Genomic DNA, 13,100 nt, shown 5'->3' on the forward strand with positions numbered 1-13,100 from the left:
TCCCCGCGATCCTCATAGAAGCTTCTAGATGTTGGAGGTTGCCCAGGTGATACCTAGTGAAGTGGAAAACCTGCCCGCGAATCAGGTATTTGACTAGGGGAGACTCGGACCTACTAGAGAGGAATCACCTAGCGGGGTTGAAGAAGAAAGGCTTGATTTATGAAACTGATATATAAGCACACCTAACATCTCGTCTTACACCACTGCGCTAGGTAAGAATTTCTGGCTGATCCCAGGAGCCTTTGGAATATTCTCATCTGCAGATAACGGAGCATCTCCCGTTGGTTTGCCATTGATAATTGTCGGGTGTGGCGCTATGCCTCCAGGACTGCAAATTCTTTCATGCCATCGGATGGGCTCACGGGCACTGAGGGCCCGGCGACATGCTTCAACATTGGCTCTTGCAATACGTCGAGCTGTCAAGACTTTGCTATTTTGCATGGTCTTGTACGTTGCAGAGAGGCAGACAGCGATTGGGTAGGAGACCATTGGCAATGAGAGCAGACTAGACCCATGGCGGGAGTTGATGGTTGACACAATCTGGATTATTGATAGCTCCTGCTGTATCCGCGTAGAACTGTCAATATCTGCTCCCCTGGGTCCGGCACAAGCCAGAATAGAAATTCCATGGTAAAGCAACTCAAGAGAGACTGATCACATATGATTAGTTAGTGAAGAGCCTTGAATGGAAATTGAGATAGTGGAGAGATAGAAGAGAGAGGTCGGGGGATTTGAATGTACAACTCACTTAATTCTTTTGCCGGTGTCTTGTAAGCCTTGGCCTTTCCAACAATATCTTCGAACGAAGGGAAAGCAGAAGTTTTTCTCTCCATTTGCAGCCTGGACACCGATTTGCGGAGAGTCATTACCTGGTCCAAGGCGGCAGCCAGCTGGAGCCAAATCCGAAAAGTCCCACCATCACATCGGACTATCTCTCTCATATCTAAATCCATGTCTTGGTTATCGATCAGTACTGGTCCACCTTTCATGGCAGAATTCCATCGGTCCAGGCTCCAGAGACACCAAAATAGCGTCGAGGGAGCCTCATTCTGTCTCCCCTGTAGAAAGAGTGTCCGAGAGTGATGTATTGCGAGCATAAGATGCATCGTAGAATCTTTCCTGTCGTCCGTGCCAGATATGTGTAGAGACATCAAACATAGGATCTGGATCATTGTAATGGTCGTGCCCCCTCTCCAGATTTCGTTGCTTGATATGAAGCGTACAAGATCTTGATATAGGGCGTTACTGCACACGTATGCTCCGCTGAGTATTGTATGATCTGGAGTGTGCAAGGTTGTCAAATGATGACTGCCCTCCTTGGAGGCGACCAGGCATATTGCTTGAGTGAGCTGCGGAAGAGCAGTTCTTGCAGAAAACTCGGCGGCAAACTTTGCTTTATCCAGCAAAGGTAGGAAAGGGTGAATATTGGCAAAGTATATGTTTACCAAGCATTCTTGATCAGATTCCGAAGGCAATATTGTGTCAAAGGGTGGAAATATATTGCCTGGGTAGTCGCATTCAGTGATGTCGCAAGTCACCGGGAAGTTCTCTTGACTCGAGTGTGGTCGATCTGGATGCCTACCTTCTGGCGTTGAATAATTGCCAAAAGGTTGCTCTGCCGTATCACCGACGTGTCTTGTGGTGAACCCCGACTCGAATGCTCTCTCGGGTTCTCTTAACGCACGATTCTGATAACTCTTATGTCTTGTCGGCAGTTCGTGTTTAGAACGAGTATATTTCTGTCGTCTGTCAGATAAACCTTTCTATCTCAAACAGGCCTGGGTGAATCATTACCTTTTTGATGGGGCCAGGCGAGTATGCCATAAGTGGCCGCTTCCTCGTGCTATACAGGTCAAGAGGAAATGCTAGCTCCATTGCAGGATATCACGCAGAAGCCCTTTTCTTATTTAGCACTCATGAATCAAAAATAATGTGATTACCCTTTCTGAATACTTCGGGTCTTTTAAGGTTATAATAAACCAGTCACTTACGAGGGGCGGAGTGGAGAAGACCCTTTTCGGGAAGTGTATCCGCCCGCATCATAGGCTCGTCAACCAGTCCAATCAACCAGCTCGCCCGTACGTCTACTTCAAACTCAACGGTGGAGTGCCACTCGGTGATCAAAAGCAGTAAGGCGTGAAAACTAAAGTGAAGAGTCGACAGCGGTTGATCAAGGATATTGTGGTTCATATGTGCATGCTGTTTATCGGGCTTGCCATTACTAGCATCTATGTATTTCTCAATTCCTGAACTGAGTCATGGTTCAAATAACGTTATCCAGCACTTGAAGAGCTGTGACGCTTGGGGGAGCCACCGTAGAGCTAATGGTAACTCACCCTTAAAGTTTTTGAAGTTAGTTTGAACTTGAGCATAATCGACGGGCAATGCAAGATCTTTTCCATACACAAGGGCAGGTGCGGGAGAGTTTCCTAAATGGGAAGTCCCGCGAAAGGCGAGACGGAATGATCAAGTCAAGTCGCCCGCCGCATTTCTCTTCGAACTAGGCACTATCACAGACGTTGTACTTCTAATATGGGAGATAGAGAAAAGCTCTTCACATTCGTTGTGAATGATTCGGGGGTCTCCCCGCGAATCGCAAACAGGCACATCGAGCATGCGCTCACTGTCGCAAGCGCAAACGGCGCTGTGCCCACGGGCCTAGAATCGCTCCCCAGTTGCCTGGGCTACGATTGCCTCAGAATACTCCGACAGATGATACATCATACCCACCTGTCGGACAACAGGACAGGATGTACACCGGCTCTGAAAACACGACCGACACTGCCGACACCGCCGTGGCCGGGCAACTGAATAGCCAGAGACATGTTCCAGGAGCTCACATCAATGATGAATCTTGGTTCGTGGGTAATATGGATCCAGAAGGAGCGTTCTTGATTGCAGCAAGTCCTGCTTCAAGCTCCCAGGAAATCCGGCGGCATGATCTTGGCGTTTGGCTACCCGCGGCGAAGGGATATTCACAGCTCGCAGCCAAGAAGCCAAGATCAAGCTTTATCTCTTGCCCTGACCCTTTGATATCTTCAGTTTTCCTGCCGTATCTGGAAGATCAATGCTTGGGTACACTGCCAAACCCCCACAATATGCAGGGCCTCCTTCGGATATACATGGAGAATATCCATCCTATTTTTCCGATTCTGGACTATGACGCTTATCAGTCGATGTACGACAAATCGCCGGAAAAAGTACTTCTATCCCAGTCGATCTGTATTGCCGCCAGTATCGACCGGAATGCCAAACAATATCTTCACTTGCCCACGGCCACTACCTCCATAGCTGATTTCTCTCGGAGCCTCTCGGCTGCAATCAACACGTCAATCGCGTTGGGCATAGCGAGAGACAAGTTGGTTTTGATCCAATCTTTGTCATTGACCTCGCTTTTCACGCAATTCTCCGGAGACCGACAAGAATCAGCGGAGTTTTTGTCCCTCGCCATCTGCCATGCACATACTATCGGTCTACACCATCGCGGTCATTCATCGACGCAGCACGATCAAACCTCTACCCGGTTATTTTGCTGTCTCTATGCCCTCGATATTCTCAACTCGGCATGTTCAGGGCGGCCAGTGCTGTTCCACCGGCGTGACTTTGGTCGCGACCTCTCGTCATCAATAGCTGCGCAAGAAGGCTGCTTTCAGCTTTTCCTACGCACAATCTTGCTCATGGAACGAGTTATTGAGATGTATCGACCCGCTGAGAATGGTTTGTGGAAAGGGCCGTTCCCGTCATTCGAGGATTTGTTGCAGGAAGTTGGCACAACTGACATTCCCATGCACTTGACAGGTAAGGCTCTCCATATCAGAACAATATTGACGTCAAGATCTGACGACAGCCGCAGCAACCATAGAGGTATTATATCATGCTGTCGCTATTCTATCCTGCCATTCAACACACTTGCATAGTGTCTCCCGGCCATGCTCGGAGACCAGTGTACGCCAAAGTCTCTCGGCATCTAGAGTGACGTATATTGTTGGGGACGAGTTTCACAACCAGTTATCCTTATTCCCAATTATTCCATATGCGGTGGCCCTGTCTCTGCGTGTGTCATGGCATAGTCTGCAACAAAGTAAAGCAGCTATCTTTCAAGCAAGGGCGCGGAAGCAGCTAGTTGCCAATTGTGCGATCTTACGAGAACTAGGAGAAGCCTTTTACTCTGCTTCACTTATGGCAGACTTAGGAGAACGTCTTACCAATGAGCTGGATAGGAAGCAAGAAGGCGGAGAGCGAGAGGAACAGGATCGGGGATCTCGTTCGGGGAGTGACTCGGCTAAAGACACAGCAAGTTTATTGACACCGGGTAAGTTCTCCGTCTCCTCAATTGAGGGACTTCGTTAATTTCATGTTCAGTGGAAGTTGGACTACAAAATACACTCAGCCCAGAGTCTGCTGAGACAGCATATCAGTCATTCGAAGGTGGTTTCTTTGATCCAATGTCATTTTTGGGTATTTTTGACAACTTCGATCTCGACATAGGGGCAGTTGGAGGAATGGATCACGGAGCCTCTTAAGGTTTACGATTTCTAACCGTTAAATCAAAGTATTTAGGATAGTTCCCTAAGGCTTGATAGTCATGAAACAACTGAGCGAAAGGCACCATACATTGAAACGTGTCTTAAGCAACAGCCGCTTGATTCACAATAGTTGGATTGTATTCATAAAAACTACCAGTATCTCTTTATTCTTTCAGGTAATAGTACCGTGAGTCAGTATCGTACTCCATCGAGACACAATCACACAACGCCGCATCCGAGACAGTCCTCTGTCTTGCAACGAAGAGCTCATAGCAATTCTCCGCCGGGTTTGACAAGAAAAGCTCAGCACATATGAATTCAGTGTTGCCATCCTCATCCATCATAGTTTTTGTCCGGCCCATCACCATGACCAGCTCAGACCGATCATCTGCATCCTTGAGCGGTAGTCGGAAGAATTCCCCAGGCTTGATATTTGACTTCGAACTTGAGTCCCTCTGTATTGTGCTATTTTGACCTTTTTCGGATGTTTGTAGAGGCTCTCTCTTCTTGGAACCTGGGGCATTGGCTACCGGTTCCTTTCTCAACGGTGCTCGAGAGTCAATATGCAGCGTCCATAGCTTGAAGTATAACTTCTTTGCTTGATCTTGTTGCACACCTGGTGTGCGTGTTGCCCGTGCTACGAATTCATCCTGTTCGAGCCTGCATAACTGTGCGCCATCCTCCCAGGGAGCAAGCCAGACTGGATTGATTGCTGGTTTCCCTGACTGAAAAAAGGGTTCAGGTTAGCTGACATTATTGTGACTCGGGCTAAACCTAGGTCATAGGTTGCTAATGAAACTGACATTTTTCTTAATCCACTCATGTACTTCTTTGTTGCTCCACGTTGTTGGAATCTGCACATTGCATGGCCGTGGCTTAGTCTTTGGAACCTGCACCTTGAGCATTTCCGCATAGCGCAAGGTGTTTCGGCTGTGTGGGACATCCAACATGCATGGTGAAACACAAGCAATGACAAGGGTCTTGCATGTCTTGCTGCTATGAATGTCGAAGGCAGGCTTCAATACCTTGGTAAGTGTGCTGGTCCGAAAGGGGATGTGGACATGTTTCTGCGTGACAGTTCCTCGAGAGACAGCCCATGAAGCTCTAGCACGGATGCATTCCTTGAGCGTTGTCAGAGACTTGTTGATTTCGCGAGATTCAGCTGTCCGTTCTGCTGAGTGATGCCGAACATCTGCGCTCGCTTCGCTCCCAGCAAGATCGACAAGAAAGAGTGTTCCTTCTGGGCCTTCTTTGCGCTTGTCAACAATGCGCACACGACATATGGCATGGGATCGGGATGACTGCTCATTTTTCTCGGTCTCTGCTGTCACTCGGAGCGCTTTTGCTGCCTGGATCAGTGCCAGAAGCCCATCCACGCCCGTGGGACTCTTCTCCTCCACCCCAACGACCTGCATTAAGCCAAGCGAGTCTTCCAAGATGGCAATCTGCTTTCGATCACTGAGAAGATCTTCAGTCATCATAGGGGAGTCAGCTGAGCAAAAAAATAAAAGATGCATCTTGTAGCATACCATAGGCATTATTCCCAAAGATCTCAAATATGCTCATGTGCACTTCTTTCTTCTCTGGCTGCAAGTCTCCGAGTAGGGTTTGCACCACAAGTTCCTCCAACCCTGTAATTGTGAAAGTCTTCCCAGAGCCAGTCTGCCCATAAGCTAGCAGGGTGCTCGCTCCGCCATTCCACGCCCATTCAACCAACTGCTGCACTTGACTATCGTATATCTCTTGTGTGGCTCTTTCGGAGCCAAAAGCTTCGTCAATGTTGAAAGATGTGGTCTGTGCAAGAACTGTTAACAGGCCATTGATGATAGTATGCGGCTCGAAGAACGACTTCGAGCTGCCACTGAGGCGGGTCATATGTATGTACCTTCACGTCGGGCCTCCCGTTGATTTTCTTTTTTGCTTCATGCATGCTGATCCTCCCTTGGCTCTGTGCAAACACGCCTTGAACATGATCTGCGTGGAGTTCTTGCTCGGAAAGCGGACGGACTCGTACACAGATTGACGTGTCTGATAGATTGGGGGATATTGTTGAGGCCTTGGACGCATTTGGGTCTGGAGAGTTCTTCATTTGCGAAACTCGGTTCAAGTAGAATTCTCGTTGTTCAAAAAAGAAGGCTTCCATGGCTGGTCGAGAGTCTGCGGAGTTTCACGGTGTGGAGCAGGAGAATGTCAGAGTACTCTGCGATGTGAGAGTCAATTCAGGGGGTTTTACGGGGGGTTGTTATATTATTATTTGTGGACTGCATTTTCTATGTAAAGACACATCCACGTAGTTGGCGGTTAGGTACAGTAGCGGACTTTCGCTAATTTATGCAAGGGGCCGGTTTGACTGGCTCAGGTTTCTCCAATCTTCTCAGCCTCATTCTTTCCGCAGCGGGTGAAAGCGCAGCTTGGGTGCTCAATCCTCACCTGAAACCTAAGTAAGATGTTTTGATGAGGCATTTGAAGCTCAGGTAGTTGTATGTAGTATGGTGTATTTTATTGCGCTTAAATGGTTATCTGTATATGTACAATATCTCAAACAAAGGCCTGCACGCCAGTAATGGCACGGCCCAGGATCAAAGCTGGAATAATGTCAGTCAAGTGTTTTCCCGAAAGTAGTAAAAGAATGACATACCGTGAATATCGCTCTGGCCCTCGTACGTCTGCACCACAAACAGGTTGGACACATGGCGGCCAATGTGGTATTCGTCGCTGGCCGCATTGCCGCCAAAGATTTCTTGCAGACTAGGAAGGATATGTCAGTAGGAAATCCACAACAAACACCGAGGATATACATACATTCGCGAGTTGGTCAGCGCGCGGTCACAGTTCTGGCGCTTGATCATGGAGATCATCTCGGGCGTGGCCTTGCCCGCATCCTTCAGTCGGGCCACCTGCGTCGCCGCAAGGGTGCCATACGCGGCATCTGTGGCTGCGTCTGCCAGCTTCTTCTGGATGAGCTGGTACTTGGCCAGCGGGTTGCCCTTGAACTGCTTGCGCTCGAGGCTGTACTCGCGCGCGCGCGCAATGCAGTCCTCCAGGGCACCCATGCTGCCAAAGGCAATTCCCAGCCGCGCGCTGTTCAGACAAGTGAAGGGACCCGTGAGGCCCTCGACATCCGGGAACATGTTCTCCGCTGGAACGGGACAGCTATCCATATGGATCATACCGGTGACCGACGCGCGCAGCCCATTCTTATTCTTGAGCGCAGGCGTCTCAAACGTACCAGGCGGGCAGCGCTCGCGCTCAATGATGAACCCCTTGATCTTCCCCGTAGACTCGAGCTTCGCCCAGACGAGGGCCAGATCACAGATTGGCGAGTTGGTAATCCAGGTCTTGCTCCCGGACAGGAGGTACATGCCCTTCTGGGTCGGGTGCTCGCGCGCGACGGTCTCCATGGACCCCGGGTCCGAGCCGTGATTCGGCTCCGTCAACCCAAAGCAGCCAGAAAGCTTCCCCTTGGCCAGATCAGGCAGCCATCGCTGCTTCTGCTCCTCCGTGCCGAACTCGTAGATGCCCGTCATGGCCAGCGAGCTCTGCACCGACATGCCTGACCGGTATCCGGAGTCGACCCGCTCGACTTCCTTATTGATCAGTCCCGAGGCCACGGTGCTGACGCCTGCGCAGCCATATCCCTCGATCGACGCGCCCAGTAGGCCCAGCTCGCCCATTTCTTCGAGGATCCGGCGGTCGTAGTTTTCGTTGCGGTAGGCCTCTACAAAGAGAGATTAGACAAGACAATGCGATACTGTAAGGTAAAAAATGCGTACCCAGCACCCGCGGCATCAGCCGGTCCTGGCAGTATTGCCGTGCTGTGTCCTGGATCGCTAGCTCCTCCTCGGTGTACAACTCGGCGGCCGCCAGCGGATCCTCCCAGTTGAACACGCCGGACGAGGCATACCGCCGGGCAGCAGTGGAGGGGCGAGCGAACGAGCGCGTGGCTGCGCGGAGAAGGGAACGATTCATTTTATAGTAGGGAGTGTAATTGATGGGGTAGAAGGAGAGAAAAGAGGGAGGATGAAAGAGAGTAGTGTAAGTGGTTGCGGGGGAAGCTCCGATCAAATATATTCAGACGCCTCGGCAATTGTGTCAGAGTGTCGGGATCGCCGAGCTCGGCGTGAGAAGCAGACAACTAGAATGACCGGGGGGTGCAAATCATTCGACGGAACCTCCGAACCACTTACTCTAATTATGAACAAGTTCCAGGACCGGCAGTGGGCGTCTCGGACATTTTCGGCGTAGCAGCTTGGCGGATGCGAATCAAGTGCCGAGCGGGCCGAACAAGGAGAGAAATCAAGTGAGCCCGTTCTATGTAACTATCCACCTATATACCTAATTTACCTGCAGGAATTATATACATCTATGTAACAACCCAATAAACAATTCATGCCGGCATCTGGCTTTGCAAAAAATCAAACACCCCCGTGGGGAAGTAGTCCTCGTCAAACCCCCATAGATCCGCCATCATCGGATCCATCGAGCCCTCCGACAGACCAGACTGCGGCTTGCCCTGTCCAGTGGCCGGTTCAAAGCCATTGCTCCCGCCGCGCTCGGCGGACAGTGGAGCCACGCCGAGTAGGGGTGGAGGGTGGTTCAGAATGGTGTCGCGCTCACCGAGAATCTGGGCGCCGGGGATAACGACTGGCTTGAAAAGTGAGGGTGATGCCTGTGTATTGGCAGGTTGGCTACCGGTGTTGCGCTTCTCCCACTCTTCCAGCCCGGTGAGCATCTTGCGCAGTCCGCGCGCGATGTGATGGCTCATATGTCGCTCGCTCGCCCGCTGGCTGACGGAGACCATCATCTCGACGGTGCGTCCCACGAGGGCTCGGACATAGCTCACGTCGACCATCAGCCCGGCCGACGCGATGGAGTTCTGTTGGCCCTGGCTACCGGGGATGTTTCCGTTCGAGCACATCTTGGCGGCGATTTTTAGGAGAAAAACTGCGGCAAAGGTGATCATGCTGTGCAGATACAAGGGCACTCCGACCAGCGCGCGCTGGATGTCCCGCTCGTCCAGGACGACCTGGAGCGTGGCGATGGCCGATTCAACGGCGACATTGGCGCGCTTTCTGCGATCCGTAGACATGATTCGTGAAGAGGTGGATGAGTGGTACGTTCGCAGAGCGACCGAGTACAGCTGTAGTCGAGAGAAGTGGTAGTGCATGTAAATAGCTTTGTAGGGGTATGCTCCGACGTGTCGACTCCCGGCTATGAGTTCCAAATTAGCAAGTTGTTAAAGCTTTGGGGGTAGTGGTACGCACCAAGTCGAGGAAGCCACGCCGATTGCCAATCCCCCAGCTCAGCGTCGAGGTCATCAATCTTGGGGAAATCGGACTCGGGGACTTCCAAATCGACATCGGGACCAAATGCAAAGTATATCCGGGTGAGAACGATGAACAGGTCTACTTGGCTATGTAGTCGGAGATCGCCCTGCGTCACCGACGGCGATTGTGTGAAGGTGTGGTGTTGGGTAATGCTCGGGTCCTCATGGATGATCGGTGGTCGCCCGTACGCGATAGAGAAGTGGTGCTCCAGAGTCTGTAGCGAGGTGAGCAACCCGAAAAGAAATGAAATGAGAGAAAACATACGTAAAGAATATACCATAACCTGGCTTGCTCCTTATGCTCTGGAGACCCTTGCGCCGCTTTGCGATAGCACTGGTGTAGGTTCCGCTCAGTAGCGATGCGTACCGCGTATCCAGACAGCTTCCAGCTGACATCCGCCAGCCAAAATGCCCCGATACATAACGCGCGTATGTCGTCCATCGTATGGTGGTGGCCGAGCATTGATTCGGATGCAAGTTTTGCAAACTCGGTGTAGCATGTGTCAAACGTGCGCTCCTTGGTTGGCATATGAAGCGCGGTCACCGCCAGAATGGCCGCCGAGAGCATGGATGAGGACCGTCGGACAGACGTGAGATCTTTATGAGGTAGTAATGCCCCATCCCACAAGTACCGATTGAGCACCTGGTCGAAGTGGTAGAACAGTTCCTCCGCTTCTGACAGATCCACCACTCCGCGCGAGATGAAATCCGTCACAATGGCTTGGTCCGGCGCATATTGCTCCCCAGGAGAGCTCTCCCTGTTCTCGCTCAGCTGCGTCACCTCATACAGACTCCCCATCGGGGCCGTGACCAGCGATGTCGCCCCCGCTTCTTCACGATCCAGGGAGTATTGTGATTGCTGTTGTGAAAACGCATGGTCTGAATTTCGTGACTCGGCTGCTTTGGCGGAATCCGCAGACTCGGTCTTACTGTAGGCTAGACCCGCGTCGTCGGTCGACACCGTTGACTCTTTGCGGCCCCGTTTCTTCGGCGTCTCGGTCAATCCACCGCCGGCCTGGTAGTACGATAGTTCCGGCATGTGAGCCTTCCTAAGCAGGTCCGTCATTGCCAGCTCAATCATGGACTTCCACCTGTACGGCACTTCGGGTCAGCATGTTCTTTTTGCGGCATTCGGAGTCACCTACTCTGCTTCATCCTCCAGCAGGGTCTGGAGACTCTTGTTTACGACACATTCCAGCTTCATTCGTCGACACCGCGAGCACGTAGACTCACCTGCCTTCATGTCGCACCGGACCTTATGTCGCTTGCACTCGGTGCAGGCCCGGATCCTCCGCGAAATCTTCGGAACATGCTGGGCGGACTGGCGGTCATCGGACGGGGTGAAGGCGGCGGCGGGCGGAGAGGCAGATGAGGCATCACCATTGGTCTCGAACTGAATGCGATTCCGCTTCATCGTAGTTGGTTGTAGCACATTCTGATCCCGAGTCCGGGGAATCCAAAGGCGGGGTTGTCGGTCCAACTCCATATATATGCCTCAGGCATCCACTACGGCCTCAGGCAGACAGTCTAGAATCACCTGCTCACGCTAGTCCCCTTCGGGCTTAATGTTCGTCGCGGTTGAGCGCGTCTCTCTTTCTCGTGTTGCAGAGAAGATTGTCTGTCTGTCAGTACGTCCCATCACCACTGTCAAACACCATGGGTATCAAGAGTGAGTGCATTCCACCCCGCTCCTAAGCTTCTTGACTGACGGCCTACCAGACCTGTACCAGGTGATCTCGGAGAACGCCCCCGATGCCATCAAGGCGGGCGAGATCAAGAACCACTTCGGCCGCAAGGTCGCAATTGTACGTCTTACGCACTGACTTGCGCAGAACAAGAGCTAACGGTCTCTTTCTACTCATAGGATGCGTACGCCATTCTTCATTGTACCCTCACCGCTGACATTGACTAACTCCCTCCCAGATCCATGAGCATCTACAGCTTTCTCATCGCCGTCCGCTCCGAGGGCCAGCAACTGATGAGTGAGACGGGCGAAACAACCTCTCACCTGATGGGTTTGTTCTATCGCACACTACGGATGGTGGACAACGGCATCAAGCCCCTCTACGTCTTCGACGGCGCCCCGCCCAAGCTGAAGTCCGGCGAGCTGGCCAAGCGCGGTGCACGCAAAGCGGAAGCTACTGAGGCGCACGAGGAAGCAAAGGAGACCGGTACGGCGGAGGATGTCGAGAAGTTCTCCCGGCGGACGGTGCGCGTCACGCGCGAGCACAATGAGGAGTGCAGAAAGCTCCTGAAGCTGATGGGGATCCCTTACATTATTGCGCCCACGGAGGCAGAGGCTCAGTGCGCCGTTCTGGCGCGTGCGGGTAAGGTGTACGCTGCTGCATCGGAGGATATGGATACCCTGTGTTTTGAGGCGCCGATCTTGCTGCGGCATTTAACCTTCAGTGAGCAAAGGAAGGAGCCTATTCTGGAGATTCACCTCAGTCGGGCACTGGAGGGACTCAACATGGACCGCAAACAGGTAGAATATACCCCTTCAATAAGTTGTTGCCCAAGACTAACCACCTACAGTTCATCGACCTCTGCATTCTCCTAGGCTGCGACTACCTCGAACCTATCCCCAAAGTCGGACCGCACACCGCACTGAACCTGATCCGCGAGCACAAGACCCTCGAGAAGGTGGTGGAGCACATGCAGAACGACCCGAAGAAGAAATATGTGATCCCGGAGGACTGGCCATACCAGGACGCGCGCGAGCTATTCCTCACGCCGGACGTGCGCTCCGCCGACGATCCCGAGTGCGATTTTAAGTGGGATGCGCCCGATATCGAAGGACTAGTCGCGTTCTTGGTCACGGACAAGGGCTTCAACGAAGACCGCGTGCGCAACGGCGCGGCGCGCTTGCAGAAGCACCTCAAGACAGCGCAGCAGTCTCGTCTGGAAGGCTTCTTTAAGCCTGTTGCGCGTACAGAAGAGGAGAAGGCTAGTCTGAAACGCAAGCACGACGAGAAAATCCAGGAGCAAAAGAAGAAAAAGAAAGAGGAGGCCAAGGCGAAGAAGGAAGCGAAATCCAAGCCGCGTGGCGCGGTTTAGGTTCTCTTCTTCTTTTTCTTATCTTTGTGATTATGATGGTCTTCTCTCCGGCGTGGGCGTTACACATTATGGGATGTTTGAAACTTGGTCTTTGTTTTTCGTTGGGGAGGGGAAGACCGGGGGAGTCTCACACGGCCCCCGGTGCTGGATGGATGGATGGGGGCATGGGGACGCGGGAGCATGGAGTCCAG

At 52.0% G+C, this 13,100-nt stretch overlaps 5 protein-coding genes across 5 annotated transcripts; 2 read left to right on the forward strand and 3 right to left on the reverse strand.

Moving 5' to 3' along the window:
• Nucleotides 1-2,750: 2,750 nt before the first annotated feature.
• N7474_005354 (fungal specific transcription factor domain-containing protein) lies at nt 2,751-4,523 on the forward strand (the record flags this gene model as incomplete). Its single annotated transcript, XM_057196769.1, has 3 exons — nt 2,751-3,798; nt 4,187-4,312; nt 4,363-4,523. The coding sequence occupies 3 exons, from the start codon at nt 2,751-2,753 to the stop codon at nt 4,521-4,523; spliced, it is 1,335 nt and encodes a 444-aa protein (XP_057054165.1).
• A 167-nt stretch (nt 4,524-4,690) lies between these two features.
• Nucleotides 4,691-6,615, reverse strand: N7474_005355 (diatom spindle kinesin 1; the record flags this gene model as incomplete). Its single annotated transcript, XM_057196770.1, has 4 exons — nt 4,691-5,251; nt 5,330-5,994; nt 6,056-6,320; nt 6,412-6,615. The coding sequence occupies 4 exons, from the start codon at nt 6,613-6,615 to the stop codon at nt 4,691-4,693; spliced, it is 1,695 nt and encodes a 564-aa protein (XP_057054166.1).
• A 449-nt stretch (nt 6,616-7,064) lies between these two features.
• Nucleotides 7,065-8,495, reverse strand: N7474_005356 (acyl-CoA dehydrogenase; the record flags this gene model as incomplete). Its single annotated transcript, XM_057196771.1, has 4 exons — nt 7,065-7,111; nt 7,165-7,274; nt 7,329-8,244; nt 8,300-8,495. The coding sequence occupies 4 exons, from the start codon at nt 8,493-8,495 to the stop codon at nt 7,065-7,067; spliced, it is 1,269 nt and encodes a 422-aa protein (XP_057054167.1).
• A 418-nt stretch (nt 8,496-8,913) lies between these two features.
• N7474_005357 (uncharacterized protein) lies at nt 8,914-11,266 on the reverse strand (the record flags this gene model as incomplete). The annotated part of the gene is made up of 4 exons (XM_057196772.1): nt 8,914-9,737; nt 9,791-10,067; nt 10,118-10,943; nt 10,998-11,266. The coding sequence occupies 4 exons, from the start codon at nt 11,264-11,266 to the stop codon at nt 8,914-8,916; spliced, it is 2,196 nt and encodes a 731-aa protein (XP_057054168.1).
• A 242-nt stretch (nt 11,267-11,508) lies between these two features.
• Nucleotides 11,509-12,909, forward strand: fen1 (multifunctional nuclease RAD27; the record flags this gene model as incomplete). The annotated part of the gene is made up of 5 exons (XM_057196773.1): nt 11,509-11,521; nt 11,572-11,657; nt 11,717-11,721; nt 11,776-12,337; nt 12,388-12,909. The coding sequence occupies 5 exons, from the start codon at nt 11,509-11,511 to the stop codon at nt 12,907-12,909; spliced, it is 1,188 nt and encodes a 395-aa protein (XP_057054169.1).
• Between the last annotated feature and the right edge of the window lie 191 nt (nt 12,910-13,100).

This window comes from Penicillium riverlandense, assembly GCF_028828495.1.
Source record: "Penicillium riverlandense strain IBT 135883 chromosome Unknown utg000003l_segment0_segment0, whole genome shotgun sequence".
Taxonomy (NCBI): domain Eukaryota; kingdom Fungi; phylum Ascomycota; class Eurotiomycetes; order Eurotiales; family Aspergillaceae; genus Penicillium; species Penicillium riverlandense.